At 35.0% G+C, this 26,935-nt stretch overlaps 1 protein-coding gene across 4 annotated transcripts; it reads right to left on the bottom strand.

Moving 5' to 3' along the window:
• Nucleotides 1-2,038: 2,038 nt before the first annotated feature.
• LOC148978805 (uncharacterized) lies at nt 2,039-18,502 on the bottom strand. 4 transcript variants are annotated; one of them, XM_089130808.1, is made up of 8 exons: nt 18,298-18,502; nt 5,154-5,279; nt 4,923-5,057; nt 4,724-4,751; nt 3,575-3,622; nt 3,356-3,434; nt 2,470-2,526; nt 2,039-2,359 (listed from the first exon to the last, which is right to left on the bottom strand). In XM_089130808.1, exons 2-7 carry the CDS (start codon nt 5,268-5,270, stop codon nt 2,478-2,480), a joined length of 456 nt encoding a protein of 151 aa, XP_088986934.1. In that variant the 5' UTR covers nt 5,271-5,279; nt 18,298-18,502; the 3' UTR covers nt 2,039-2,359; nt 2,470-2,477. The 4 variants fall into 4 exon arrangements, with proteins under 4 accessions (XP_088986934.1, XP_088986936.1, XP_088986933.1 ...); XM_089130810.1 differs by lacking the exon at nt 18,298-18,502 and adding an exon at nt 16,133-16,261; XM_089130807.1 differs by lacking the exon at nt 18,298-18,502 and adding an exon at nt 16,090-16,257.
• Nucleotides 18,503-26,935: the final 8,433 nt, after the last annotated feature.

Raw genomic sequence — 26,935 nt, 5'->3', positions numbered from 1 at the left:
CAAACGTCAGATCATCTGTGCTCTCCACACCCAGATAAGAAGACTCTGCAGCAACGGTTCCTTCTTTTCTTCAAAAACACCAGGAAGCGCATTGGAAATTACCACTAATCCGATTAGTGTCAACCGGTTTTCCTGGTTGACACAACACAGCCTTCTTGCAGGTTTCACGGAAATGCGATGAAGGCCCTGATCAATGAGAGTTGAGGAGTTTTATCTGTCTGTGAAGTTGAGACGTAATCTCCTTAAATGAGAATGGCTTTAATTTTGCCAAATACAATTCCATCATCAAACTGAACAAGCACAAGAAAACATATTTTGAATTTAGTCTATTTCACTTTTGGCCCATGTGAAATTCATATGTTTGCCTGACAGGTAAGGAGTGAAACAGCTTCTCTAATATCGTCTCTAACAACGTGGACTGGGAACAGTCTACCAGCACTTAACCTTGAAATAGCTGATGCCTTTCAGCAAGAGTAGAGCTAATGTTCTTGAAATTGTGCAACTTTCTTGAACACTGCTTAAAATGTGTGTGTTTGCTGTCAAATCTGAGGGTCCAGAGACGAATGAGTGGCCCAAACTGGACTGTTAGTTCTGGATAATGGGTACCATGATGGTATTTTGGCCTCAGAGGATGGTCAGGAAATAGTTTCTTATGAAAACACATGTACAGTGGCCCTCAATCATTCCCATTAAGTAGGCGATCTGTCCAGAAGAAACGGCAGGCCACAGATGAACTCTACCGTCTGTCGGAGCTGCAACATATCATTATCAGCTGGGTCCCTCATTTATCTCATATTAACACTGGTAGCAATCTCAAGCGTTGCTGTTTTTAATTTTTTTTATTTGTATGATGAGTTCGCCCGTGCTGCTTAGGCGGATGTTCGCGGCCGCGCTGTCGGATGTCGGGCGGGAGATCGATGCCTTACAATGTTTAAATGAGAGTAATTCCATTTCAGTGCACTTCATGTTAGTAAAGAGAGTTTACAGGTACTTTACATTGCTACTCAAAGAGTTTGAATAAGTGTATGGAGCTTTATAAGCTTATTACTGATGTGTCAATTTCGGTATATGTTTTATTTGGTGGAATACAGGGTATAACGTACATTTGTTATGAGTTTATGAAAAGAGAGTGTGGTTCATGCTTCAGTTCATTCAAATTCCTCTATTTCTTCTTGAGTGTCGTTCCTCCATGCATTTAATTAGAGTTTAATCTACAGCAGACTCTTTAGAGTTAGACATTACTAAAATATAATATTGACAATTGGGCCTTTTCACCTCTTTTTCCAATTATTTCCTCTATTAATGACAGTTTGGGGATGTACATAATATCTGTAGACCTGGAAGACATAAAACTTTTAAGCTGTGAATATATCATTTATTTTTTTTTTTTTAGTGAATCTGGTGTTTTTCACACAATTCTTGAAATGTAAGAAGTATTCCATCCAAATACAAGTCTTTATACATAGTCTGAATACCTTTTGTTTTCCATAGTTTAAATCCTCCATCCTTAGATTTATGATTATTTATTGTTAGACAGTATCTAATCTTGATGAATGTGAAGGGGTCATGTTTGCCTCATTACATTATTTATTATTGATTTTTTTATTAATGACGCTTTTGTGGAGAGGATATAATCCAAAACTTTCTGAAAATACAGTACGAGAATTAACTGCACAATTACTAGAAATGTTTACCATGGATATTATACAATTTGCATGCATAAAAATGTTTTTAAAGATGTTTACAACTGCAACTTTAAACTAACTTTGATTTGCTTTTGTCCCCACATTCTTTCTTGTGGTCCCCTCTCAGCGACACACCTGTTTGAAAGGGTCATTATTCACCTCATTATGCGGGTCACTGTCTTCTCAGGTGTGAATAAGGGCTTTATTCATGAACATTCACACCCCCAAAACATGCCTTACAAAATTTAAATCAGTGTATTGTTTTATGGTTAAGAAGATGAAAAAAAAATATTTACAGATTATTTGGAAGCAAAAACTCACAACATCCATTAGTCAAGTCTTGTGGACAGATATTTAGTATGTTTGGGGCTTTATTTCAGTTTCAGTTTTCATAACAAAAAATACAAACATCTACATACATGTTGCTCACATATTATGGTAGCCCTGTTTGTGCTAAATAGAGTGTAACGGACGCTCTCAACTCCATAGGAATGAACTGCAAACGTTCGCTCTGTGCCAGTGGCCACACATCGTCAGCGTGGCGTTAGTATAAAGAAACACATGAACAGCAGCTTCATTTAGTGGCTGATGATGTGATGAACCTCAGGATATGGAGCTGTTGAACGGCAGCCAACGAGGATCATCAGATCATCACGACAGCAGATTCAGGATCCCTGAGCGAAGCACGTTCAGATTCATTCACAGAAGATTCAAACATCCTCCATCTGTTTCACCTCTGAAATCTTCATGCGATTCAGTCAAACTCTGGCTTTGATTCGCTCACCTGACTTCTCAATCACCATCACACGGACAGACGATCCGCGCGTCCCTCTGAAAGCATCTGACAACCGAAAGACACTTATTAAGTGTTATTACATTTATCAAGGTATTTTCTATTAGGTCAGAGAGATGTTAAGACAGTTGTGGTAAAATCACATATAATTTTTTCACATAATGTTAAACTTTAGCTTATAATAATTTAGCTTTCATGACTATTTTAAACAATCAGACGTGGACAAAGTAGCCTAGCCTGCGCAACTCCCTTACTTGAGTGAAAGTATGCGGATACAAGTTGTAAAGACAGATTTTTCTTTAAGTTAGCGTTAACTTCAGTTAGCTTTATTAACCCAACTTAAATCCCCAAGTTCTGTTTAAGAAGATAAGCTCAATACTAGTGTCTCTTCGTTGGTTACAGGATCCATTTTAAGATTTTATTACTTGTTTATGAACCATTAAACTGTTTAGCATTATACTTGTCATGAACTTCTCAGCTACCAACAATCTTCTGTCTCTCAGATCCTCTGATAACCTTTTCCTGCATTTACCACTCTCTCGCTCAAAGTTTAAGGGGGATCGAGCTAGACGGTGCAACAGCATTCTTCAGACATATTTATATTCCTTGGCTTTTGAAAAATCTGTGTATTTTAATGTGCTTGCGATGGCTATTTTTTTTCTTTTTATCTCTCTTACTCCTTATTTCCATTATGTGTGTATGTACAGCAGTTTGGTACACGTGAGCTGTTTTTAAATATGCTATATAAAATAAACTGACCTTGACCTACGTCTTAGTTAGCATGCTAACTAACATCATTGTGAAAGTCGAAGGCCAAAACTCAAGTAAATGTACCTAGGTACTGTCTTCTGGAAACAACAAAACAGTCGAGACTCACCCGAATTGGCTTTTCCGCAGCATAAAACAGATCAAGATGATGGTGAAAGGAACGATGATTAAAAGCCACAAAAGCTGATCTACACAAGCAATAAAATGAACAGCACATTAAAATCAGCAGTTTTAATAAGCCAACGAAATTAGCTGATCTACTGTATAAAAAGGACAGAACAGTATTAAGGATTCGGCATCTGTTGTGCTTTGAGTCATCTGAACTCACGTGATCCTGGAGTTTGTGTCAGTCCGCTGACGTCTGTCTCGTTCCTCACTGAAAAACACACCCAGAATCATGATGGACTGATTTAATTAAACACATTGCAGCTGATTCAGGGCAGATGCGTGGAAATGTGCAACGATTACAAGCTAATTCATGCATTTAAAGGGTTAGTTCACCCAAAAATGAAAATTCTGTCAGTATTTACTCACCCTCATGTTGTTCCAACCCCGTAAGACCTTCGTTCATCTTCGGAACACAAATTAAGATATTTAAGATATTAAGATCGCTCCTGTATACTAGTCCATAGGCTTCTTGAGGGACTGGCTCTTGCTGTCCCCGAAAAGTCATTAAAGACATCGTTAAAATAGTCCAAGTGACTACAGTGGCTCAATCTTAAGTTTATCAAACGACGAGAACACTTTTGTGCGCAAAAAAACAACAAAAATAACGACTTTATTTCAACTATTCACTTCCTTCTCCATGAGCCTGTAAGTCAGTTAACGTAGTGTGATTGCGTAGAGCTACGTCACACGTAGGCTCACTATTGGCCGACGCTGGTCATGTGTGTGTGATGCGTGTGACGTACAATAACAGAAGCTTACGTTATTAAACTAGTAACCTGACTCGCGCAGAGGGAGAAATAAACCAAAAGTTGAAATAAAGTCGTTATTTTTGTTGTTTTTTTGCGCACAAAAGTGTTCTCGTCGTTTGATAAACTTAAGATTGAGCCCCTGTAGTCACTTGGACTATTTTAACGATGTCTTTAATGACTTTTCGAGGACAGCAAGAGCCAGTCCCTCAAGAAGCCTATGGACTAGTATACAGGAGCGATCTTAATATCTTAAATATCTTAATTTGTGTTCCGAAGATGAACGAAGGTCTTACGGGGTTGGAACAACATGAGGGTGAGTAAATACTGACAGAATTTTCATTTTTGGGTGAACTAACCCTTTAATGTTTATATAGGGGACAATTCACACAAATAATAAAACTTCTGTCACCAGTTAGTTACTTTCCAGTCCTGTATGACTTTCTTTGCATGGTTCTTTAAAATATCTTTTTTGAAAGTGATTTAGGTTTGGAACATCATGAGGATATTTTTGTGGATCATCTGTCCATCATAGACATCATGAGTTGAAGTGTTTCTCTCACCTCTGAACACGATCTTGTGACTGTAAGACTACAGAAAGAAAGAAGGATTAGAGCATCATGTTCATGGATGTTTAATGCTGTGTGAGTTTGTAGTGTTTGGTTAACTGCTATCATTCATAATTGAAACAATAAAACACGATCATCATTTCTGTTTCAGTATGAAAACATGTGAATGTTGAGAGAGACTGAGTTGCGTTACTCCATCAGCAGAATCACAGCGAATCTCGTGATACAGATTCACACATCGAGAAGTGAAGAGCCGATCAGATTTCACAGCCGTCGCGGGATCAATCAGTCTGAGAGGAGACGATGGATATGCAATCAGACTCCTGTCCTGATCAAACCAATCACAAGACAAGAGGATCATGTGTGTGTGTTAGCGTCAGTGAGTGTGTGTATAATGGTGTAGTCTGAGGACAGAAACACACACCTCTGAATACCAGCTCTGATCACAGTCTCTTCTGAGTGTGTGATTCAGTATAGCCGGCAGAAGCACATACACAAACCCCACTGCAGTCACTTCACATGTCATATTCACCATGTCCATGTTTCACAACTGAAAAGAGAGTGTTTTCAAAGTTATTAAGTCAAAATCTTAATACAGAATGCATGGCGTGAGATGCGTGGCTCACTGCATTTACATGAGCCACTTTTGTTTGATTTAAAGGGGACATATCATGCAAAATCCACTTTTTTAGCCCTTAAATGCATTTTGTTGTATATTTGGAGTGTTTATAAGTACAGAAAAGATGAAATTATTCTCTTCAAGTGATTCGTTTATATCTTTATATTCTGTTTTGGTCATATTTTTCAACCTGTTCAGATTTTTCTGTTCTCTATGACGTTTTTTGAGCAAGTGCGTCACCGTATTTGCAGAGGAACTGCCAAATAAGGACATTGACTACTGGCCCAACACTTCGAGCAATCCGCCATTATTATTTCTCGCTCCGATTTTGTAGTCCGAGCTCACCCAGATAGCAAACTGACATTGAATCAACGTGGAAATATGACATTGAAACAACGTTGATCTGACATTGTTTTGCTCATCGAATTAACGTTGAACCAACGTCAGACGCGTCATTCTTTCAAAACTAACGGAAAATCAACTTGAAATCAACGCGTTGTTTCAACGTTATGAAAGCAAAACAATTTTCGATTTCATTTATCTTTGAAGAATGCCGCGTCTGACGTTGGTTCAACGTTAATTCGATGAGCAAATCAACGTTGTTTCAATGTCATGAGAGACGTACGTTTCCACGTTGATTCAATGTCAGTTTGCTGTCTGGGCAATGATGCAGAAGTTACGAGAGGGCAAGTCAAAATGTTCAGTTGTTGGATGTACGTTAGTGACCTGAAGCACTTCAAGGATTCCCACTTCAACAACCTCCGCCAGTATAAAGAAGGGTTTGCCGATCGACTTCGTCTGAATGAGAGGTAAATTCCTTCTATCTTTGGAGACGACGAACAGAGCATTTCCATAAGCTGTAATCATTAATACAAATAAAGTACTTTACTTTCTTAAAACACATGGTGGACATGGTTTAGCAGTACCTTTGTCTTTCTTTGTTTTTGTTTTGAAGTAACGTTACACGTCTGCAGTATTATTGTTCTTGAGTTTCATCAATGCTCATTTAGCTGCGTTGTTTTCTGATGCTTTTCTAAACGTATCATATTATCAATACAGATTTTTTTTGTGGTAAGATTAGACCGTAGTCATTTATCTTGTCAGTGTGCTTGTTTTAACAAGAGAAATAGTCGACTTTCACTAATAACACAAAACAGTTAACGTTAACTCACATACCAATAGGTTGGTCTGCAGGTTCGTCATCGTCTTTATCAACTCGCTCGCACTGGCTCGAATATAAGGCTTGATGGACAAGTCTTCTGTTGTTGACATTTTATTAACATGTGTGTTCTGTCGATTTTTGCTGCCTTGTCGAAAAATGCTGTAGCGCGAATTGATCACAGAATGCCGATTAAAGTCGTATGAAATACAATTCTAATACAATTCTAAGTTATGAGTAGCTACGTAGACTACTGTTTTTATTTTTAAAACGGTGTCTTGTCTTGTCAAAGTACATAGTAACTGAAACTTTCAGTTATTCCTTTTCAGCTGGCTGACCGTACAAATATTCATATGGTAGTAAGCATTTTTTAAAGGGAAATTATACATTATAACAGGAAAATGTACCTTTTGTAAAAAAAAAAAAAAACTGTGAGTCTGCACATGCGCATAACCGGCAAGTAGGAAATCTCGATGGGTAGCACGAATTGTCAGAACAATGTGAATAAAAATTTTCTTTGAAGGTATAGTATATAATCGTATATCTCGAATCAAACTACAATAATGGCCGAACGTGGGGAGTTGAACTGACCGTGAACTCATCGACCTGGAGAGCGGGCGGGGTGTGACTTATCTCCTTTTTATTTAAAGGGGCCGCGTTTGAAACGGGTCACTCAAAGACGCACATCAGAAAAGGGGTAGAAAAGGGGCCTGTGGAGCTATAATAATGAGGAATTCAGACCCAAGCATTGCAGTTATGTTTTATATAGACCACAACGGTATGATTTATTATGTAAAAATGAATGATTTAAAAGCATGATATGTACCCTTTAGAATAATTCAAAATTGATAACTTGTGATTAATCAGTGTCTAAGAGCAGCGTCTAAATATGGGCTGCGTTTTAAGCATTTGAATTGTCACCTGTTATGCAAACGCGAATGTAAACCGCGTATTGAGTCTCGTTTCAATCTCATTGATTGATTTGCTTGCGTGGGAGTCAGTGAACTGTACGCTGGTTTCTGTCCGCGTTCTGCGCTGGTGTGTCTCATCAACAATAAACGCAAGCCAAATGCAAACTATCAGCCCTATCCACCGCGTTTACATTGTTATTAATAGTGGATAGTTTCATGCGCTTTCATGTCCAAGTGTCTGCTATCAGACCCGTAAATGTGGAAATAAATAAATGTAGACACAAAAACATAAATATATAAATGAATGTATAAATAAATAAAAGTGGAAATAAATAAATAAATGTGTGAAAAATACAATTATACATAAGGAAATAAAAGTGGAAATAATACTCATTTATTTGTACTTTTTTACATTTCTTTGTATATTAATTTCTGTATTAATTAGGCCTAATGTATTTTTGCTTTTTTACATTTCACATTTCTTCGTATATTTATTTATTTATTTTATTTATTTTTAATTAAGTCAGCTTTGGCATTGCATACCAATCGAGTGGAACAATCAATAAAGCATTTTTATATCGAGTCTGGAATAAAAATAAAAAAAATCGAAAAAATCGATAAAAAAATCGAAAAAAAATATATAAAATAAAAATTCGGGTGAATTAGATTTTTTTTTCTCCCAGCCCTAATAAACACAGTGCAGCGGAAAGTTGAGATGGTGTTGCCCAGAGAGAGAGAAAAAGATCTCAAAACATCTCAAAAGTTGAGATGTTGTTGCTCTCGGAGGAAAAGATGCACGAGAGAGAACTGGCGTAGAAGAAAAGTATTAATTATTTGAATTAATACTTCGCTTTTAATTAATACTAGGCTACTGTGAGGAAGAGCCGGGGTGGTGGATGTATATGAGCCATACACTTTCTTTCTTTCCTTTAAATCCTCGCGTGTCTGTCTTCTGCTACTTTTTTTTTTTTTATATATAAACATTTACTTACATAATACAACAGTGAAAGGTTTTGAAAACTACAAACAAGAGCCAGAGGTTCAAGGATTGATACATATTACATTACATTGGAATTTAACGAGAAAGACAAAAATATAAATAAATAAAATAATAACTTAAACAGAAAATAATATTATATATATATATATATATATATATATATATATATATATACATATACACACACACATACATATATATATATATATATATATACATATACACACATACTATCTCTTTTTATACAAACACATGAAAAAATGAGCATATATTCAAAGTTTTAGTAGCCTTTTGGTTACAAGAGGTAGATAAAGTTCTGATATAAATCTTAACATCTTCTGGAAAGTGAGAAAAATTGGGGGTAACTTTCATAGTTTTACATTTGTGGATAAAATATTTTGCAAGCAAAATAATTAAGTTGCAAAGAAAAAAAATATTCTCATATTGCTTCTCAAATATGAAAAACCCAAATAGAACATCTTTGAAGTAAAGCACAAAGTCTTTATATATATAATTTACAATGAATTGGCAAATGTCTTGCCAAAGTTTTCTGGTATGACCACAGTACCAAAAAAGATGTAAGATAGTCTCTGGTTCTGAATCACAAAAAGTACAGTTTACATCTATACTTAATTTAAATTTTGACACTATGAACGTTTTGACAGGATAATATTGATGAATAAGCTTAAAAGAAATCTCTTTGACCTTATTTACCAATAGGTACTTGTTAGGGAGAGTCCAAACCTTCTTCCATGAAATATCTTCCACTAACGCGTTCCATTTTGAAACAACATGAGGAGTAGAGACACAATCATTGAGAAAGAGAAGACGGATACCTCTATTATTTTTTAGAGTCGATTTAAAACATATCTTACCTACATACGTGTCTGCTGGGTCTGGGAGAGGTAATTCAAGACTTGTCAAAAAACTATTATGGCCCTTAAACAGCATAATAACACCACAAGGGATAGCACCAAATACAGAAGCAAACTGTTTTAGAGTAACAGGGACATTATAGTGAGAGAGAAATTCTTGACAGGTGAACAAACCATCCTGATTAAATAATTGGCTAACCCGATTGATTCCATTCTTAAACCAGCTTTCAAAAAATAAGGACTTATGTTTATAACAGATATTCTTATTATTCCAAATGAAGTAATTGGTTGGAGAAAAATTGTGTTTGAAAATCAAAGACCACGCTAATAGTGCTTGTTTGTGGAAATTAGAGAGAGCAACAGAGATCTTCTCAATGCTGAAGTTACACATCAACAGAAAATTCAAACCTCCCAACTGAGAAAAGACATACTCCGGTATAATATTCCAAATACTAAATGGTTTTTTCAAGTAATTCCTCAACCAGTTGATTTTAAAGGTGTTATTTAAAGTTTCAAAATCAACAAAATGAAGACCACCTTTACTGATGCTATTGGACAACACAGATTTTTTTATATAATGCGTCTTATTTTTCCATACAAAACTACATAGTAGTTGATCAATCTTTTTACACACTACTTTATCAAGGTCTAATGAAATAGCTGCGTATGTGGGATGCCTTCTGCCTTGGAGAGAAGAATCCTTCCTTTCAGAGATAAATCTTTCTGAAGCCATTGATTAAATCTTTTTTTAGCTTTCTCTATGATGGGCAAAAAGTTTAAATCACGCCTGAGTTTGACGTTTTTAGAAATTACTATTCCAAGGTATGTTATTGTCTCTTTAACTTGGATATTACATATACTGGAAACAGAGAATTGTTTGATTGGCATTAATTCTGTCTTCTGAGATGCCTGAACTTTGTATATGAACACTTCCGGCGTTGATTTTGCCTCTTCACGATGACTCGCTTGCTTTAAGTCCTCAGATGTAAGTCGCTTTGAATAAAAGCGTCTGTTAAATGACTAAATGTAAATGTAAACAAAACAAAAAACATAAAGCCATAACCAAATAGACTCTAAAAACGGTTATTAATGGCTGTTTGACAGTAATGCTGGCTGTTAATTAGTAGCCTACTGCCACCACAGCTCTGACGTCTAAATATAAATAAAAATACCGGCGGTACATGTATATATTATAATCTAAAACTATAATTAAAAATGTAAAAAGTATTACACAACGCTCCACATCTACTCTGGCAATCCAATTGTATTTGTAACCATAAAAGTCATCTCCGCCACGTGCTGTTCTTTCCAGCACACAGGGCAGTGTGGTGAAAAAATTACCTTTTTATTTTGTTCTTGATGAAATTGTAATTGCCTCCATGTCAAACATGTGTACTGATATCACTGAACATAGAAACCACCTAAACAATCGTTCACATATACTTTCGTGGCATTAAGCACAGAACACAGACAACAGAGGTGACATTTTATCACATCACTCTATCAACAAAACGATTCCAGCTCGATATTTGGTGAAAATGCCTTATTTTAAATAAAGAAAAATACTGAATACCTCCAAGAAGTTTTCTGCATAACGGGAAACACACTTTCAAAATCACCACTAAAAGCTGCAAATAAAAATAAAAACTAACATAGACAAAATCCCCCTGCATCACATCTGGCAAGTGACAGGACAGAAGTTATTTTTTTTTTCTTTTTCTTTATCGTTTATGTTCCACAGTTTAAATATATAGCTTTCAAGACTTCAAGTGCGAAAGGCTCAAGTGACGTGACTGTGAGCGGGACAGAGCATGCGCAGCGAGTTCGCTCAGACCACGCCCCCATTCTCACATGTTGCGACATGCCCTGGCTGATCGGGTTGGCTCAGAGAACGAACGGTCGGCAGCCGAGTTTAAGTTTACAAGTTAAGCTTCAGGGTTGTGTTCGTGTGACTTCACCCCACATGGTGACTCGTTTTCGTAACTAGTAAATCCAAGACTACTTAAAGTCAGAGTGCGAATATACCTCACCATAATTGGGGCTTGGGGGGCACTGCACCTTCACTTCTTCTATGACCATCATGGTCATATCTCATAGTCCTCTACAGGGTTTGAAATGAGTTATGACTCTTGGGGGTTCCCCTAAAATGAATGAAGCCTAAGCATAAAACGAGAAACGACCACACAATTATGAAGACTACCCTGCTATAGCCTATTCTGTAGGCAGAATTATGTGACCAATGTCAGCGTTTTCCCTGCGGCTCAAAATGGGGCAGAGGTGGTAAAATCTTAACAACGGGAGCCCCCACAATTTTGTACATTTTAAATATAAATTCATTAATCTGGTGAACTTTGAGTCACTCGAATCTGTTGTTAAAAGTTAAAGAATAATCCACCCGCCAACCACCCATATTCATGGATTTAGATATCTGCATCTTACAATTATTCAATTAAGCATGATAATATGGAAACATATCACACTGAAGTAGATTTAAAATGAACATTTATTTAAATTAAATTACATTTCCTTTAGGATAGCCTAAACAGAGGCTTACTCACTTTAAACTTAAATTGTCAATGATTCATTTTTGAAAACACTCTTATCTGAATATTTTTTTCCCTTTATAAAGTGTAGCTACTTTACCCTAATTTTATTTAATGTATGCTTTAAATTTCATTTCAAATACTTACATTTTATTAATAGACAACATTCAATTAAAATAATAAGACAGCCTAGCCTAGTGGCTGGTACCGATCAAATGATGAGATTAATGATGAGATAAATGAGATTATGAGATAGTTTTACATATTTTTTTGAATATACAAATGAGGAATGATGGAAAGAATGAAACTTAAATCGAGGAGGCGGCGACAGGCGGTTAATGAGTCAGTCATTGAGACATAATAAATACTCTAAACCCTCAGATGAACACAAACTGAGAAAGTCAAAAAGCGTTGCGTTGTGTCCCGCTCTCCCCCTAGATGAGTCATATTTACAAAAAACAATTAATCACATCTTTCTGATTCATAAACAAATTTTAACAGTCACTTGCCCAGTGGCGTAGCCAGGGGAGGGGCCATGGGGGCACTGGCCCCTCCTGAAAACTGATTGGCCCCCCAGTGTGCCCCCACCCTTCTATTTGCCTGTCACTCAAAAATTCAAATCATAATCTTTCAGCTTGTAGTAGAATAATTCATGATTCCGCGTCACGATGCTTCTCAAAACCACACGGTGTTGCAAAGCCTGGAGTGGAGCAAAAGCACGTTCCTTCTCCACTCTAAGCATTCTGTAATCGCTCATGGGCCACTCCGGTTTTTCAATTCCCGCTCACGGAAAAACTGCTCCATGTTCACTCAATTAATCTTAGATTTTGAGAAGTGCATGTCAGGCTACAGGTCCTTTGCTGCGGTCCCATGATAGAAAACAGAACGCGGGTCAATATTGGTCGTTTCTCAATACCAGGTACGGCACGCAAACTTCGGAGAACGAACTCCCGAGGTCCGGGCGAGTCCGGTTTTTCTGCGGAAGAACAGCGCGTTCTTGATCGCGTCACTCAGCAAGTGCTACTCCGGTTATCTCTTTATGTATAGGCAACAATAAAACGAAATATGGTGTAAAATACAACTTTGCCACTTTTCATCAACAATAAAACGAAATAGATATAAAACACCACTCTGCCTCATTTCATTTATAAATGCACATATTATCATAAACAAAAATGTGGTTCAGGTAACGTTAACGCACATCGACTATCTTCACTGCATATATTTATAACAACACGAAATATAAAACACAACCCTGCTTCTTTTTGTTTTCATTTAAAAAATGTGAAACATTATTGAGCATTAAAACTGACATTTAAAGCTATGAAACTTCACTTTTCCCTCAGCCAAAACGATTTGCCATGAAACAAACTATATTAAAATAGTTTAGCATTGTTTGGTCTTAAGATAAACAAAAACATGCACTGAAAAGTTATGTAGATGGTTGATTAGGCCAATTTGTCAAGATAGCCTAAGTAATTGCTTTTCGTAGATTAAAATAACTTTTAAATTACGCAAACTGGCAATAGATCGGTTTAAAACATCTCCCCTTATAACGCTATTGGTCTCGACTATTTAAATAAAGTTACAGGAATATGAATTGCCCTGAAAAAAAATTCAGTCAGAAGAATTTTTTGTCAATTTAATCCCTGCATCCAGAAACATTCTCAAATAAAAATAACACTGGATTAATTAAGTCATTCTAAACTGTTTCTATGATCCACATATTTTACAATAAACTAAAGCATACCTTTTTTGAAAAAGTATCTAACAAAGTATTTATATATGAAATTTTACAATCAATATGCTCAATACTAATTAGCCTTCCTTGAAATAAGCAGATTTGGTCTATTCATCAATGCAAATTTACTGCATGCTGAAATGCAAATTGAATAGGATGTGGGGAAAAATATGTATTGTATACAATTTTATTACAGTTTTATGAATTCATTAATTGTGTGTTTATTATATGAATGATTAATTATGCATTTATATAAATAAGGCTGTTCTATTATTATTTGTGAGTTGGACTAATACATTGGATTATTTTATTTATTACAGTTTTTCTATCACTTTTGTAGTGAAAAGTTAATATAAATTGTATTTTATTGTTTTGAGAGCAGTAAATAACTGCTATTAAAAGATAACACTGTTTATTGCTGATTTTAAAGCTTACTGAACTTGAAATGATTTGGATATCTACAGTTCTACAAAAATACACAACATAAGAATGGCCCCTCTGTAATAATTGTGGCCCCTCTTGTGCCCCCCAGTTGAAAAAATCCTAGAATCGCCCCTGCACTTGCCGCCACTCAGTGCTAAACAATGTCATCGATAAATGCGTTATTTTAATCTATTATAATATTTTAATAAACCAAGTTTATACCCAAAGCTGATTTTGATCGCTATAAAAGTAATGCCTGAACTTGAAATGAAATCAATGAAACGGCGCTGCTTGAATCAGGTGTAACGTGATTACATGATGTTTATCATAATTTGGTAACACTTTACAATTAGATAAAAAAGGTTTGTATAAACTTTAAGTTCTCTTGAAAAAGCCTAACTAGAAAGTTTGAAGTAGTTTTAAAAGCTCGAAGTTTGAAGGTTTTCAAGTTTTAGTTTAGTAAGACAGACTTTGTTTAGGCGAGTAAGAAAATGTAATTTTGCCAAAAGAAGAGCTTTTATTGTAAATGTTATTTTTAAATCAGCTTTAGTGTGATATTTAACCATATTATCATGCTTAACACTGATATTTGAATAACTGTAATGCGATGATCAGAGAATATCATGTTTGGGCAGTTGATTATTTATTTTTAACAGCGGATTCGGGACACTCAAAGTTCACTAGATTAATGAAATTATCTTTGAAATGTACAAAATTTTCTTAGGGAATAATTTTTTTTTTAATTGCTTTAAATTTTGCCAAAAGAAGAACTTTTAATCTCAATAAATGGGCTATTCCACTGAATGGGTGACATTGATGTAACTCTATAAAAACAAACTTTATTTTTGATCTTTTTCAAAATTGAATCTAATACTATTTAACTATTCAAAATGTCTATTGGTCAATCTCAGGCAACTTTATTTCTTTTTTTTACAAGGTTTAAGCAGAATATGGACGCATGTTTTCTCATTACCGAAAATCATGTCATTTAAAAAGCAAGTTTAAAAGCATGTCAATTAATTCCTTTGTTTTCCCCACAAGAAAGTGTTTATTTTATTTTAAGAAGTTGTTGGTTATATGTAAAAAAAAAATAAAATTGATATATGTGCCAATAATTTTTTTTTTTTCATTTTAAAGACGACCGAAGCCTCGAGCTTATATTTTTTAGAATTAATTCATTAAATAATTGTATAAATTATGGGCCAAACAAACTGATAAAAATCGTGGTTTAATTTTAATTTTTTTTAGAAAAAAAAATAGTAACAGGACTGAAAGTAACAGGATTGAGTTTTTAAGCAAAAAGTTATCAAATATATGGCATCTGCTTGGCCACGATGCTAATAGCGTGAGGACACTGAGCCATTTCTAGTGCCTTAGCAAAAGTTAATATTTTTAAAATAAAAAAAAATTAATCTAAGAAAAAGTTTAGGTAATAGGACTGTATGTTGAGACTGACCTTCTCATTCATAGTTACAATTTCATCAAATATACAGAAATGAAAATGAGAAGATCCAGATGATGCAACTTCCTGAAAGCGTGTCTTAGTCTAACGGGACTGATTGAAAACCCGGGGACATGACTAAAATGAGTATTTTATCTAAAATATAGAACTTTTTTTTTTCTTTTTTCATATTAAAGCAGTTTGGATATAAAGTCACACAATAATGCAAGAAAAATCCGATTTCTGAAGGATTTTAATCATAATATTTCACGGTAAAGTTTAGAGATAGAAAATGCTATTTTTTGTGTTCTTTCTGTGTCGTTTTTATCAATCTTTTTGATATACGTTTTAAATTTGTAGTAATGTGCATGACATTTTGCTTAATAAGTTAATTTTCATGCAATTTTATACATATAATGTCCTGGGGACAGAAATGTCGCCCTTTCGGTGGAATGGCTCAAATGTTAATTTTAAATCAGCCTATGTGATATGATTCCATATTATTTTTTATAAAAAAAAAATAAAAATAGCATATTAAGCCAATTAAGCAAAAATCTGGTCTGAAGAAAAAAACTGCTATTACACTTGACATTCTGTCCTCCACACCTTTTGAAATGATGGCTACGGATATTAATGTATATTTCATACCTTTGCCAAACTGATTTGAGAGCAGAAGAAGCAGGAACTTCACCTGAAGAAGCAGATGGATATAGCGCGTCCTCGAGCTTTTAGTCCGACTGATAAGCGAACTTGCACTTCCCCGGTATTTTCGCTTTCCACTTCGTCAGAGAGGATCAATGAACTCAAAAGTTTACAAGCAAAGCCAATCAAAAGTCAAAATGTGAAAATGTGACAATTTTACAAGCTCTGGGAGATTATACATAAACAGCCTGTATATATATAATATATATACTATGGTGCTATTTTTATATAAGAAATATTGAAATTAAGTGTTATTTTATGTGTTTTTGAGTAAAGGGAAACATCTGTTGATGTAATGTTAAGTTATGTTTGACATTTGAAAGAGTTTCTATTATGTTGAAGTTTTGATGGTTACCATTGTGCAGCTAGTTCTTAACCGAATGAATTGATATATTTATATATATATAATATAGCCTATATATTTATTTATTAAGGGAGTCGTACCCGAATTCGGGGAGGCACAAATAACGCGTTTTTACGAATACTAATTTCGAACAAATACTTTAAAAATCATTTGTATTTGGGAACAAGAAAACCTTTATATTAAAAAACTGCGACCGCACCGCAGTGCGTGAGTGACGTTCAGGAAGAGGTGACTGACACAGGCTGCTCCACACAGCAACAGAGAGGGCTCGGCTGAGCGGAAAACACCTAACTACATCATTATTTTAGTTGAATAGATGTTTGTACCTTAACTGGGTTCCGAAGGCAGTTTATAACTTTCGGGATGTGGAGTTTGATCGGAAGATTATTCCATTACGCTGCATTATTGACGTCTACTTTGACTCGGCTGCTCTCATGTTTTCTCTGTTTACGTAACTTAGCTCTGTTAGCTCGGTAGGATAATTATTTGTTTTTTTTACACGGCTTGGTTGTATTCTAATGTAGAATACGGTTTGTTATTTCCATGGTTATTCCTTAACAGACCGCTAATTACTATAACACGTTGCCATGAATTTTATAGAGACGGAAAGGACTTTTTTTTTCGGAAGCAATACAATTGTTTTTAAATCAATAAACTCCTTTTTAAATCAATAATTTGAGTCAAATTATTGATTTATTTGGTAGGTAGCCATGTAATAAGCGGGATAATGTATATCGAGGTGGTTGTTATAGGCCTATAGCGAAAATAACCCCTTCAGATTTAGGCTGATGCAAGACTCCTCCGCTTCGGGTCGGCTCATAATCATCCGCCTCGCTATACTTATTCTGTCTGTTCAGCGTCCTCCAACAAGGACAGGTGGTGGTGGGGTTCATAATGTTCACAATTGTATTTTATTAGTTGTTGGTAATGAGGTAATGGCTGTTATGTTAGGCTATTTTCTTTTCAATGACGTTCCTTGTTACATGTTCACTGGATTTCTAGAATAAAATCAACCAATATTGCATATCCATAATTATTCTAATGGATTAGGCTAATTAAAGAATCCTTACACTATAACGTAAATTTGAAGTGTAACAAGTGTAACGCAAAAAAAACTGATTTTTAGTGGTATAGGCTATACATAGGCTACCAATATACATGTTAAAATATAAAAGTAGCCTATAATTTATTAATATAAAAAAGTTTTACACAACGCTACTCTGGCAATCCATATCAATTGTCAACGCGTTCTCATCTCCACCACGTGCTGTTCTTTCCAGCGCAGGGCAGTGTGGTGGAAATTACCGTTCTGTATTTTTTTTTCACATAAAAAAAAAAATAAAAAAAAAAAAATATATATATATATATATATATATATATATATATATGGAAGATAGCTTCACTGATTAGCTTTTAATTAATGCTTTTTATTTTATTTAACTTAAAATGTTTACCTTTTTAAAAACACCCTTTGAGGTAAACAGCATGTTTAGAAATGAATAAATATATTAACTGATCACGGACTCAGTATTTAGGCTACATTGATGTTTCTTCTTTTGTTCTGGATGAAATTTTAATTTCCTCCATGTCCACCATGTGCTCTGATATCATCACTGAACATAGAAACCACCTAAACAATCGTTCACACATACTTTTGTGGCATTAAGCATATTAATACAGAACACAGACAACAGAGGTGACATTTTATCACATCACTCTATCAACAAAACGATTCCAGCTGGATATTTGGTGAAAATATCTTATTTTAAATAAAGAAAAACACTGAATACCTCCAAGAAGTCTTCTGCATAACGGGAAACACACTTTCAAAATCACCATTAAAAGTTGCAAATAAAAATAAAAACTAACATAGATAAAATCCCCCTGCATCACATCTGGCAAGTGACAGGACAGAAGTTACTATAATGAAGACGAGACTTTTTTGCTTTTTCGTTTATGCTTCTTGGTTTAAAATATATCCAGCTTTCAGGACTTCAAGTGCGAAATTCGCAATGAGCTGGACAGAGCATGCGCAGCGAGTTCGCTCAGACCACGCCCCTTCCTAACATGTTGTTTCAGTTTCAGTTTAAAAGTTAAGTTTCGTGTTCTTGTTCGTGTGACTACTAGACACCCCATATTGGTGACTAATTTTCGTAACAAGTAAATTCAAGGCTGCTTAAAGTCAGTGTAAAAGAAGTCTAGTAGCCAACTGGTTGCTATTCAGTGGATTAAGTTTAGACGTGTGCCGTGCGATCTTACACATACAAAAAATTCGGAGAGTAGGCTACATTAATGTTAATATTATCTAGCAGTTTGTTGTCCTGCATAGGTATCATACAGCGGCAATATCTTAATTCATCATTCATGTAACAAAAACAACAAACCGTATTGTTAAACCTAAAGGCAAGACACTGGCTGGGTACAGTCGAAAACTGTTTGCTTACCCGGGCTGACCCGAGATCAGTTGTGCCACACAGCACATACAGCCCCCTAGTGGCACAGCACAAAACGACATAGATACGGAATGAATATGGCTCATACAGTCATACCTCAGTCACCATAGTGACCATCATGGTCATATATCTCATAGTTCTCTCCAGGGTTTGAAATGAGTTATGATTCTTGGGGGTTCCCCTAAAATGTATGAAGCCTAAGCATAAAAAGACCACAAAACTATGAAGACTAGCCTGCTACACTATAGCCTATTCTGTAGGTTATAAATGATGTCACCAATGTCAGGGTTTTCCCTGGCTCAAAATGAGGCAGAGGTGGTAAAATCGCAACACCGGGAGCCCCCACAATTTTGTACATTTAAAGATAAATCATTAATCTGGTGTACTTTGAATCACTCGAATCTGTTGTTAAAAATTAAATAATAATCCACCCGCCAACCACCCATATTCATGGATTTAGATATCTGCATCTGATCACATTACAATTATTCAATTAAGCATGGCTGAATCTTATCTGAATCATTTATATACCTTTATAAAGGGCACTTTTCCCCTAATTTTATTTAATTTTCTCTTATATTTTATTAATAGGTTACATTCAATTAAAATAATAAGACAGCCTAGCCTAGTGGCTGGTACCAATCAAATTAAATAATTCACAATGAAAAATTATAACTGTATTAAATGAGATTATGAGATTGTTTTCACTGTAAAAAATATTTTCAAGATTTGTTATCACAACATATTTTCTTTTGTCAAATCAACTTAAATAATTTATTTAGTTCAGATAACATATAATTTTGAGTTTCTGATGATTAAATGAATCTCCTTCATTATATTAACTCACTTTTTCCAGTTCAATCAACTTAAAATTTTAAGGCAACCCATGTTACTTACTTTTTTAAGTTAAACCAACAATATTTTTTTACAGTGTAGTAATCACAACATTTTTTCTTTTGTCAAATCAACTTTATAATAATTTATTTAGTTGAGATAACTTATTATTTTGAGTTTCTAATGATTAAATCAATCTCCTTCATTATATTAACTCACTTTTTCCAGTTCAATGAACTTAAAATTTTAAGGCAACCAGGTTACTTACTTTTTAAGTTAAACCTACAATATTTTTTACAGTGTACAAATAAGGAATGATGAAAAGAATGAAACCGCCAAGAGGAGGCGACAGGTGGCCGATGAATGCATTGAGTCATCATTGAGTCATTCATTTACGATTCGTTCAAAGGCTGATTTATTCAGAATAAGGCGGTTTGATAATGAGTAATGAATCGTTGACTCGAGCGATTAGTTCAAAATGCTGAATTACTCAGTAATGAATCATGGGTGAGTGTTGCTCTGAGATGTGCTGTGGTTCTGTTGTTTGGAAATATTTTCGCTGCTGAAACAGAACAAAAACAGTCATTGCGTCTAACAATGTAAGTAACTTAAAAGAGTAGTTCACTTAAAAAAAACAAAACAAAAAAAAAAAAACTTTTGCTGGTAATTTACTGACGCCCACGTCATCCAAGATGTCCATGTTTTTCTTTCTTCAGTCGAAAAGAAATTAAGGTTTTTGATGAAAATATTCAGGGATTTTTCTCCATATAATGGACTTCAATGGGGTCCAAACGGTCCTAAAGACACTTTCAGTGCAAACTACTAACTGTTCGATGAGTCTTATCAAGTGAAACGATCGCTTATTTAAAAAATAAATAGTTTTATAAGCTCAAATGGTCGCCTTGCTCTGTTCTGTGTGACTCATGTTCGAACTCGTTCATCAAAATGAACGAATCTTTTTTCGAGTCATGAACGAATTGACAATAAAGAGTATTTTAAAGTATTTCTCTCTTATCTGACACACTCAGTTCAGTTCAAGTCTATAACGAGCTGAGGATCTGAATCAGGTGTGTTAAATAAGGGAAAGATACACAATCCCGAGTCCCGAGGACTGGAGTTGAGTCTCACAGCATTAACATTAAGCTTTTTTTTTTTTATATATAATAATAGGCTGGGAGGAAACCTGCAGCTTACACTCTAAAAAATGCTGGGTTGTTTTAACCCAACTTTGGGTCAAATATGGACTAACCCAGCCATTGGGTTAAATTTTTACATTACATTTTTAACCCAACATTTCGGGTTTGTCCGTATTTGACCCAAAATTGGGTTAAAACAACCCAGCATTTTTTAGAGTGTACAGACAAGAGCCTATATATAACGGGACATGCAAAGATTAACGCTAAAGGCATTTTCCTTCTTGAGCCTGTTGAAAAGAAAAAGCTTAACATGAAATTTTGTGACCCATTACATTGCTAAATAATGACTGTAAGATCTAGCAAAACGTCTCAAATCTAAATTACTCACTTTAATTGATGAATGCCGGTCTGGTTTCATGAAAGATCGTCATATAGCCAATAACATTCGCTTAGTTTTGGATCTGATTGAATATAAAGACTTTTTACATGATGAACAACACCTTATTTTATAGACTTTCACAAATCTTTTGACACGGTAAGCCACAAGTTTATTATTGACACCTTAAACTGTTTTAAAGGGTTAGTTCAACAGAAAACATGAAACATGTCCGATCGGCGAGGAGAAGAAACACACACCAGAAAATCATTCAATAGGTAAATATTTAGCTGTTTATAACTTGGATAAGTTTCATATGTGAAAATATAATATTTTCCCTTTTGTATTACTTTTAAATTGTTTTATATTTAAATGATTAAGTTTAACAATGTTTATTGACAAATATTTGGACTTGAACTTGCAGATGAAAGCAAAGATTTTGAAAGAAAGATTTTGCATTGCATTTGAAACACAACTGACACCGTCAGATCACCTTTGCTGTTTGTTAATCTGGCTGTTATAGCACATACTGCAGCCAAACACAATCTAAAGTTAAAGAATTAAGGGCCAAGAGCCCAACTAAAGCAAACACTGATCACCACAATGGTGACAATCATCCCTCAATTATTCGCTTAATTATCTCATTAACTTTAACACCGCTTCAGTGTTCATTTAACACTCTGCTCAGAGTTTATAATATATAATTTGCCAGTCAGTCATTTTGCGTATCCACTGAGATATAAGCCTATACGTTAATGTAGTTAATTTCCTTACTTTTATATTTAATTTTTTAGGCATAACTATGAGCTGTTTTTTTTTTTGTGGTTTATCTCTCTCTAAACTGTGATCGGCGTGACTCTGCGACAGAAGTTTTATTTAATGTTTTAATGACCGCTCGGCTCAACCAGCCCGTTCTCATCCCAAGGAGTCATATACTGACGCTTTAGCCAATGCGTAGACACCCCACATACATGGCACCCTTTAGCGTCAATATGAGATGCAGATATACATGGGCCAGAAGGCGCCTCCTAGTGGTCTAACCCTATCCCTACCCATAACCGAAGCGTATATATTGATGCAATAGGGTGCATTGGATGTCTACGCATTGGCAAAAACGTCAGTCTATGACGCCTTGGGATGAGAATGCGTTGGCTCAACACGACAATGTCATGCAGTGTCAAACGGTCAGAGTTTTATGTGAATTCTAACATTAACTGGGTGAATCTTGTAAAGTTTGACAAACAAAAAACTGCTAAAACATATGCTTCATCATGGTCTTGTTCTGAATCTGAATTACCTTGAATTACTGTATTTTTTCTTTTGGGTGGAGTATTTTGTTAGTCTCTTATAGATCTGCTTCTCCTGACATACCTTTTTATCACTCCTTCTTTAAATAGTCTCATTTCAATACGTATTTGCATATCTGACAAACCTGAAATTCGTTGGTGCAGGTACTCCAATCTCAAACTGGAATGTATTTGTTTTTGTGCTCTCATCCTTGACTGATTACTCATCATGACACGTTCTGCTCCTCCCAAACCACCTCACCAAAGACATGCTAAAAGTGTCAACAATGAACTGGTATATATAATTAAAGGGATAGTTCTCCCAAACATTTTAAATCTTTAAGTATTTACCTATTTCACAATTGTTTGACCTGAATCACTGAATTAATATAGAGCCCAATTTCTGAGTTAGATTTACTTTATTGATTATAGCAGCAGTGACCTTGTACAGCATAACATTTGTAACATTTAGGATGTATTCAAAATATTTTCTTAAAAGTTTCTCTTACACAATGTTTTACTCTTCAATTTTTTTTAAAGGGATAGTACAATTTGAAATTAATTATATAAATTATAACATAGAGATATATAGTTGGCTATAGAGATATAAATACTGTTCGTTTTCTCACACAAACCACTCGTTTCGTGTCTTAGGCCATCAATGTGTACTTACATTCACAAGTCATTAAATCTGTGCATGCTCTTTGAGGTGGTGACCATAGACCATGCATTATATGACTGACAGACAAGAACGGTTTGACCTAAAAATATCAAAATTGAAAATACTGTGGAAACAAAGACACCTACATCTTGGATGCCCTTGAGGTAAGATAAAACATATCAAAAATTAATTTTAAAGTAAACTATCCATTTAAGATACACAGACATCAACAATTAGCCTGTGAATCTCAACAATGGTGACAATTATAAAGCATGTTGCATTGCATTCTGGGTGCCACCAATCAAAACTCATTCATGGCTCCCATCATGCATTGCTGCATGAATAAAAAATGAGCTTATGTTCAGAGGTGATCTGTTTGTCACCATTGCTGAGATTAATACGCTAATTCTTGATATCTGTGTGTGCCTACACAACATTTTTTTTATTCAATCGTATGGATTTAATTGAAAATGACCGTGCTGCTAAAAGCCATAAGGTAAATTCATCTCAGAGTTTATGCTCTTGATGAGTTCAGTGATTCAGGTCAATTAATGATTATGTTAAAACACAACCAACACCGTCATATCACCTTCTCTACTTGTTCATCTGGCTGTGATAAGTTAATGATTTAAGGGTTAAGAGCCCAACTAAAGCAAACACTATTATTATAAATTACTGTTTTCTCCTTCAGAAATTCTGCTTGTTAACATCAGGTGTCTTCAATAATGCTCAATCATCACTCAATTATTCACTTAATTATCTCATTAACTTTAACAGCTTCAGTGTTAATTTAACACTCTGCTCAGAGTTTATATAATTCCAAATTTCAATGGCTAATTTAACAATGGGGATTTTGCTGTGTGCTGGATGGGTAGAACAGATAAAATCCTGATATTGAATTAACATGAAGGACACTGCAAATGCATTGTATGTAAACAGGACTGACTTATTTTTAGGTTGGCTATTTGAATTTGAATTTGAATAGGAAACGGACTTGTGTTCATATTTGTTTGTCAGAATGATGGACACATGACTTCTCTATAAACATCTAAACACACAAATATCATCTCCAGCCAGTCATTTCAGGTGAGGATCACTGAATATCAGATTATTTCAGGTAAAATCATCTTTCAGTCTCTTTAAATAAAACACGCTGTGGCATGTGTTGATGTGGGATCATGGAATAACGTGATTTATGTGGAGTTTTAGTGGGTTAAATTTTCAAGGTCAGCACTCTTAAGCAATTTACAGTGTTAATAGAAAAATATTTATAAATTTCACAAAATTTCAGGTGTGACGTTTTTGGAAACTCGATTAAGTTATCATTTCTGTCACCTATTTAGGCTTTCTATATGGTTTTCAATTACCCTGAAAATATTTGAAATCTGGGAATCCTTTCATGCTTTATTGAATTATTCTTTGATATGATTATAACTCATTATTTCATTTCTCATAATTTAAATTCATAAATTCAGAGCATATTTGGAATGTTTGACATAAAGAGGAAACAAACAGCAGGAATGTGTCAGTAAAGCTATTTTTTTTCTCCATCTGTAATTAAAACTCATCCAAATTCGTGATGTGGCTGCTTTGGAAAAAAAATAAATACATCTGACAGTCAGAATTGACGATGGCTTCCTCTCCTCAAAAAGTATTTAGTATTTTTTTTTTTTTTAGCATTTAGGTTGGTTCACACTGCCTCAAAAACATGTATGAGAAATATATAATTTAATAAAATACATATTGATTTGTTCATATTTAATGTCAGGTTTAATAAGAGCTTCGATTTATGTTATGCTGTGAAAGTAGAAACTATGATTTTACTGATTAAAGTTCCCTCTGTTGACAGTGTTTTATCTCTTAAAACTCATCTTTGATCATCAAAATATTTAAATATAAATATTTCAAGTTTTTTTTCTCTAAATTAAAAAAAAAAGTATTATTTAAGCATTAACGGTGCCCTAGAATGCCTTTTAAAAATTATTTTATAATGTTTCCTGAGTTGCCCTTATAATGTTAATATGTTTTTTTAGATCAAAAATAGTCATAATATAGTAATAAAAGGCATTTTTCCTAGCCTGATTTTAGCCTCTGCTTTGAACGCTCTGTTTGAAGGGGCGTGTCTGCTGTGTGTATGGCCTCTGCTGTGATTGGCTGAAATGCTTGCATATGAAATAGCTTTGTATTATATACATTTATTATACGTTTTTACTATTACAGCCATCGAGATTAACGAATTGTGAGAAGTTTTTAAAGTATTTAGATCTATTCCCATCACATAAAATGTTGCCATGATGAGCATTGAGCAAGCAGAGGACAGTCTGTCGATCGCGAGGGTGAAGATATTATCATTGCAACGCAGTTTCTGCTCTCTCTAATGCTTTCACCAATGCAGACACGATCATTTAAATACAGTTAGAGCTTCGTTGTGCAGTGTAACATGCGTCATTGAATTCATAACGAGTTTGGCAAGTGTCCAGATAAACTCGCGCTGTGTGGAAAGATTGTTCTTTGATCGCTTTAAAATAAGTTTTATTTTCATCCTACTAAAAGAAACAATATGAAGTTGATATTTTAGTCACTGGCTTGATATACTGATGCATACACAGTATTGAACGATTGAGAAAGATCAGCGCAGTCTCATCCCAAGACGTCATATAACTGACGTCTTGGAACGTCTTTTGACCATACGTCAACATCCGCCTTTTTAGGGTACCCTTAAATGTCGGTTATGACGTTATCGGATCCTAACCCTACCCCTAAACCTACCCCGTCACCAAACCGACGTTAAAGGTAAAGCGTCCCCAGATAGCAAACTGACATTGAATCAACGTGGAAATATGACATCGAAACAACGTTGATCTGACATTGTTTTGCTCATCGAATTAACGTGGAACCAACGTCAGACGCGTCATTCTTCAAAACTAACGAAAAAATCAGGAGCAGTTAGGAAAGCAAACCAATTTTCAATTTTCATTTAGTTTTGAAGAATGCCGCGTCTGACGTTGGTTCAACGTTAATTCGATGAGCAAAACAATGTCAGATCAACGTTGTTTCGATGTCATGAGAGACGTCGTTTCCACGTTGATTCAGTGTCAGTTTGCTGTCAGTTGTATGACGGCCCGGGATCGTCATGTAACCGACGTTTAAGGGTACCCTAAAAAGGCGGATGTTGACGTATGACCAAAAATATAAGACGCCTGTGTTGAAAGTCAATGGAGCGCTGTGAAAAAGTGTCCGACCACTGTGGGAGCTCGTTCTTGGCTGCGCTGTGATTGGTCAATCTACATTCTAGGGCGTGGCTTAGCCAAAGGCGAATTACGTCGATCCAAGCCCAAGTTGAAGAAACAGTTGTCGGTGAAATGTTTGGAAAATTCCAGAGAAAATAAAATTAACCTATTGTTTCTTCAGAGGCTCGGATGAAGGAACTAAAAAATCCAAACACTGATCAACTGCCATGCTTCGGCTGCGTCGGCTGCATATTAATGATCCCGACTGTTATGACTCTCCACATAACACCCACAGTTGGTGTTATGTGGAGATTCGCCTGTTTTTCAGGGGTGTTTTTCAAAAACGAGATTTAAGTAAGGAGAAAACAGTGGTGTTTGAGACTCACTGTATGTCATGTCCATTTACTGAACTCTTGTTATTTAACTATGCCAAAATAAATTCAATTTCGCAT

This window comes from Pimephales promelas, chromosome 5, assembly GCF_988280905.1.
Source record: "Pimephales promelas chromosome 5, fPimPro1.hap1.1, whole genome shotgun sequence".
Taxonomy (NCBI): Eukaryota; Metazoa; Chordata; class Actinopteri; order Cypriniformes; family Leuciscidae; genus Pimephales; species Pimephales promelas.
The sequence above is the reverse complement of the archived record's forward strand: the minus strand, read 5'-3'. Positions and strand labels throughout refer to the sequence as shown.